This window comes from Pan paniscus, chromosome 7 (genome assembly GCF_029289425.2).
Source record: "Pan paniscus chromosome 7, NHGRI_mPanPan1-v2.0_pri, whole genome shotgun sequence".
NCBI classification, from domain to species: Eukaryota; Metazoa; Chordata; class Mammalia; order Primates; family Hominidae; genus Pan; species Pan paniscus.
The window spans coordinates 69,476,334-69,482,333 of NC_073256.2; the positions used below are offsets into that span (position 1 = coordinate 69,476,334).

General features: G+C 44.1%; 1 protein-coding gene across 4 annotated transcripts in view; it reads right to left on the bottom strand.

Moving 5' to 3' along the window:
• ATP6V1H (ATPase H+ transporting V1 subunit H) overlaps positions 1-4,290 on the bottom strand; it is a 116,390-nt gene extending 112,100 nt beyond the window's left edge. For 2 of the 4 annotated variants that reach the window (XM_003823249.6, XM_003823248.5), the window contains exons 1-2: positions 4,153-4,290; positions 2,697-2,844 (exon numbers count right to left, since the gene is read on the bottom strand). In XM_003823249.6, the coding sequence (XP_003823297.1) occupies positions 2,697-2,809 (113 nt within the window). In that variant the 5' untranslated portion in view covers positions 2,810-2,844; positions 4,153-4,290. Of the gene's footprint in view, positions 1-742; positions 896-2,696; positions 2,845-3,990; positions 4,121-4,152 lie in introns of those variants that run through there. The other 2 variants (XM_003823250.6, XM_055116552.2) reach the window with 2 other exon arrangements.
• Between the last annotated feature and the right edge of the window lie 1,710 nt (positions 4,291-6,000).

A 6,000-nucleotide genomic window follows, 5' to 3' on the forward strand; every position in this document is an offset into this window, starting at 1 on the left:
GATTCTTCATGTGTTGGTTCCAGCCCCCAACAATCTGTAAGCTCTTTTATATGAGACACATTTCACACCCACCAGCGCCCACACATCAACAGGCTCAACAGGCCCACAGTTAACATTTGGTGAACACTTGCCCACAGGCCTACGGAGTGGAGGGGTTTTACAAAAGAAATTTGTGAGATGGACATCAGAACAAAAGACAGATATATAGGAAAACGGGAAAACACAACATGTCATAGACCATGGGTAACGAAGAACAGAAATAAAGCAATTTTAAAAGCTCCACGTAACTACAAACATTCCAAACGCCAATGTTAGGCGGAGCTCCGGCCAGTCCACCAGTGCTTTATGATCAACAATACTATTCTATGTAGGCTATAAACAGATCCAGGCTTTATAAACATAAAACTCCCTGTCCTCTAGTCTAAATGCACTCTGGACTAAAGAAATTAGGAAACAGAGCTCAGAATCCTAATTTCACAGGGAATTTAAACAATTACACAAACACTGATGAACAGAGAAAACATCAGCAAGTCTCCCCTCCTCCTGTCCTTCAGTCAGTGGCCCCACAATAACCCAGTTCCTTAAAGTAGGAATCCAGAAGTCATCCAAGACTTCTCTTTCACCCCCACACACCAAATCAATCACTAAGACTCTCTCAAATCTAACCAATTCTATCTATTCCAATACCTTGGTTACTGCTATAGCTTCTCTCTACCTCTAGACTTATCACCTACAAACTCACCCTTCATGCTGCTGGTAGAACAATTCAATCAAGAGGCAGATATGGTCTTCTAACTCCCAGCTACAAGATTCATTGGTTTCCAACACCTACAGCTCCTTGGAAAATGGTGAATGGTCTCAAAAAGAGGGCTCTGGGACACACACTCCCACCTCCATTCTATCATTTTCATCTGTTTTACATGCTAACTTCACATCAATCATGGGCTTCACAGCTTAAAAATCAGCTTGAAAAGCACTGACTGATAGGATCAAGTCCAAACTCCTTCCAACCACACACCCACACACAGCATCTTCACGATCAGCCCCTGGCTGCCTCTCTAGCCTCAGCTCTCTGCATTGCCTGCCTCCAAAACATGTATGACTCCCACCCGGTGTGCTGTTTTTGCTTCCCTGCCTTTGCTCACATTATCTGTTCTATTCCCAAGGCTGCTCCTACTTGCCACATGGCTAAATACCCGTCATCCTCAAAAACTCAGTTCAGGGACCAGCCCCTTCAGGAAAATTTCCAAGGGGTAGAATTAGTCGTCTTTTTTATGTGCACCTGCCAGACCCTGTGCATCTTTCTATTGCCACAGTTAACATACTGAATTAGAGCCGGGCACGGTGGCTCACGCCTGTAATCCCAGCACTTTGGGAGATCAAGAGGGGCAGATCACGAGGTCAGGAGTTCGAGACCAGCCTGGCCAACATGCTGAAACCCTGTCTCTACTAAAAATACAAAAAAATTAGGCGGGCAAGGTGTCAGGTGCCTGTAATCCCAGCTACTCGGGAGGCTGAGGAAGGAGAATTGCTTGAACCTGGGAGGCAGAGGATGCAGTGAGCCAAGACTGCCCCACTGTACTCCAGCCTGGGCAACAGAGTGAGACTCTGTCACAAAAAAAAAAAAAAAATAGTGAATTAAAATGATCTATTAATACATCTGACTTCCCTACTAGAGTTTTAGTTCCTTCAGGGACAGTACTCTGTATGGAATTTTTGTGGCCTCAAAGCCTGGAAAAATGCCTCAGACTTGGCAGGTAATCAATAAATGTTTGATGAGTGATTAAATTAACAGAAATTAAAGGATCATTTTTGTACATTATAGATCCCTCCTACAACAACACAAACTATTAATACTAATATAAAATTAACACTAATATAAAACTAGATTCCTCAATTTGTTTTTCAAAATGCATATGCAAATCTGAACTGAATTCCTTGGTAACTCAGTTATAAATATACCAAAATAAATATGAAGTCAATAAAATATGGTCAAGAATACATGAATGCTCACTTTACAGATAAATACAAAATACTGAAACATCAGCACATTAAATATTAATACACACAAGAAAGAAGGGGGAACTAAAATTTATTGTATTCAACATACTAATGCTTGTATTCTACTGTGCTAATAAATACATTATTTCAGCAACAAGCCTGTGGGGTATGTCTCCCCATTTCACATTTTACTTTATTGAGCCTCAGAGAAGTTAAGTGATTTGCTTAAGATCATCAAACTAATAGCAAGAACCAAAACTCAAATCCAAGTCTCTCAACTCAAATATCTGTGCTTCTTATTAGTTGTAAGCACCACTCTAAAAAGGCCACCTGCCCCTATGCTGATTGCCAGGGCATATCAGACCAGTCTAGCAGGTTTTGCCCCTCATCCCCTTCCTCCCTCCGTTAGCCCAAGGACATTCCTCCTATGTTTCCCACTTATTCCAAAAGTACTTCCCCAGGCAGCCAGGGAAGGTCAAAAGCACCATGAGCCGCTCTGCTTCCCCACTAGGGCGCCAAGCTGTTTCCACCCCACTACACTTAACTCCCTAAGACAGCTAATTATTCTGAAGAGGAAGTGTTTCTTCCACATTTTTCAGTATTTTCCCCGTATTTCTCTCATAGAAGCATGACCATGAAAAAGTCTGATGCAAAAGCATATGACTGTCCATGATTCACAGCAAATTGGTACTTACTGAAGATAGGATTGCCAGTTCACTTTGTTTGCACGAACTTCTGCAGCCTTGGCAGCAATAATATTGGTGGGGACAGCAGCATCCACAGCACCTCGGATATCCATTTTGGTCATCTAAACTTCGTAATCTTGAATGTCTTTCAACAAATCTTCAATTTTGATGCAAGGTAAAAACAGAATATGAGGTGTTTCTCTTTTTTACAACTATTAATATTATGATTATGAATATCATGATCACTTTAATCTCCCCAGGCATTCAACTCAAATATTAAATGTCCTAAGTCTGAAAGTATCATTATATTTCAAATATTGTCCACTGCTCCATAAAAGAGTTCTTTAGGCTTTTGCTTTTCTAGAAAAATTTTTTTCATTATTGGCACTAACATTGCAGTAAGATTTTTAAAGCAATCACCTAATATACTGAAATCAGAAATCATGATTAAATAGAATAGGTATAAATATGGGAAAAATTGTAAATTTATACAATTGTGGTTAACTTTTCTCATAGAGAAACAATAAGAATATGAATAGTACGGATAAGGCTAGCTTTATAAACATTTACTAAGCATCATCTTGAAGTGGCACATTAAAAATTCTAAGTCCTTTCGAAAATTACTCAAATTAAAATACACAAAGTGGGAACATAATTTCTTAGAAGACAGTGCTTTCCTTTTCAAACAAAATTCATAGTATTTGCAAAATCAAAATTCGGAGAGAAAGTTTTAGAACAAATACATATTACAATTTAGGTAAGACAACAATGGCGGTCTGGCTGGACGACAAGAACCTACAATAATGAAATTCTATGTAATTCTCACTCCTAAACTTCCAGATACAAACGACTGATTTTAACACAAAGCAAAATACAGGTTGCCACTTGCAAAACATAAATTCACGGCCATGGCCACAAAGAAGTTAAAATCCTACCCAAAATTATATTCCGGGTTTCCAACGATCTTAATCAATTTGGAACTTAATCTCTGTATCTGAAGATTTGCTGTATAAACAACCCTGGGCAGCGCGGAACGACAGGGCCCAGGAAAAAACAGGCTTCAACTGGGCCAGGCTGGAACTCTGCAGCCAAGGAGGCTCAGCCTCAGCAGCCCGTCCTGGGGTAGCTCAAGGTGTCTCTAGACAATTACCTAAGTCCCTGAACTACTCGCACCCCCAGCGATCCAGGGCCGTGGCCCAGTCCTGGAGAAGGTATACTTTTTACCCCTCCCCCTCCACTCTCCTGCCCGCCCCTGACGTTTCTTCCCCCTGCGAGAAAGGCTCCAGAATTTCGCTTAATAAACCTGGTTGAGGCCTGGAAGAAAAGCAATCTGGCAACCGGGGCCGAAGAACAGGAGAGGACCAAGCGGCAAGACACCAGCACGCACCAGGCAAGCTGGAGAAACTGCAAGAGTCGCCTGACCTGGTCTGCAGCCTGAGACCAAACAACGCGAGGGCGGCCTTACCTCGCGAATCCTCGGGACCCCACAACGCACCCAAAGCCGGCAGGGAGGGTGGTCCGGGGCGCCGGGGACACAGCCGGGCTGGGGCGCCGCGTCAGAGCCAAGTAGGCGTCTCCTGTCAGGTCCAGAGGTCTGAGCAGTGGAGGGAGACTCCGGGAGCCGAAAGTGAAGCGGGTCCCGCACCAAGGAGACGTTGAGGGCCGCACAGGTAGAAGGAAGCCAGGGCGGCCGCAGTAGAATGACAGAGGCGCCGGTCACGTGATCGGAGGCACGTGACTGCTGCGGAAGGCGGAAGCCGGGAGACTCCAAAGCAGCAAGAGGAGGGGCGGGCGCTGCGGCGGGGCTTGTTCGGTGCGGACAACTGGATTCCCGAGTCCGTAACTTGGGCCCCGGAGCGACGCAAGGGTCGGGCCCCAGCCAGCCAGGGCAGGTGGGAGGCGGCGAGCGTGGCGGGCACGCTAAGACCCGCCGCCCCCAGACCTAGCGCCTCGCCTAGGGGAGGCCGAGGACCTCCGCCCGGAAGCAGCTAGCAGAGGCCAAAACTCTCTTATTGTAACCGTCATTCTTTTGAAAAGTTTGATTTCGCGCTTTCAAATTAATTTCCATTTGGATTTAACAGCTCCATGAAGCAGACGTTCTTATTCTGATTTTAAATAGAAAACTGGGGCTGAGAAGTGGGTCTGAAAAGCTCTCTTAACCTAGGGTTGCACATTTAGCAAATAATAAATTCCATTGCAGTATTTACTTTTATACTAAAAAGTTATTCGTTGTTTATCTAAAATTCACATTTACAGGACGTCTGGTATTTTATCCAACAGTCCCATCTGGAGCCCAAATTTTCCCCTAGTCCAGGCCTCAGCAACTGTCTTTGCCTTAAAGTAAGAATGTACTGCCCTGGAGGTGAGGTATATATGATGGCATGTTTTCCTTAAAAAGCAATGAAAGGGGCCGGGCGCGGTGGCTCACTCCTGTAATCCCAGCACTTTGGGAGGCCGAGGCCGGTGGATCACCTGAGGTCTGGAGTTCGAGACCAGCTGACCAACATGGTGAAACCCCATCTCTACTAAAAATACAAAAAATTAGCTGGGTGTGGTGGCGCATGCCTGTAATCCCAGCTACTTGGGAGGCTGAGGTAGGAGAATCACTTGAACCCGGGAGGCAGAGGTTGCAGTGAGCCAAGATCGCACCATTGTACCCCAGCCTGGGCAGAAAAAGCAAAACTCCGTCTCAAAAAGAAAAAAAAAAAAATTCTTTGAAAGGGATTTATAACCAACCCATTTTTACTAGTAAAATTAAAGTCAGAATAATCAAAATCATGCATTGATTGTGAATAAAGATATATAATAACGGTGTCAAAGATTGTACTAGGTCACTCATTCTGTCTTAGCCAGAAGTGAAAGTCTGTTGTTTTGAAAGCAAATCTAAGGGGAAAAACTTTCATAAAAGAGAAAAACCGATCGTGTACTAATAAACTCCCAAAAGCTGAAACAGCATGTTTTCTGTGTAACTGAGCAAAGCTGGCAGTGAGGCCTGATCTTCGCATTTCCTTTCTGTATCACCTAAGCCACAGACTGGCGTGATACAGCGAGTCTCATCAGATTTCGGGAGGCTCTCCTCTTTTCCGGGAGGCACAAAGATATGGAACAAAATCAGGAACAGTGCAGTGAGCAAAGGGGACTGCTTCACAGGCACCTGGGCTGGCGTTCTCCAAGCATCACAACATTACCAGACAATTTGCCTGGAATAGGGAGAAGAGAAGAGGCAGGTACTCCCGGCATTATCTCTCTTAACATTATTTCTGTAACACTTCTATCGGAGATTTTTCTTGGTCCATTCAGGCTCCTGTAACAA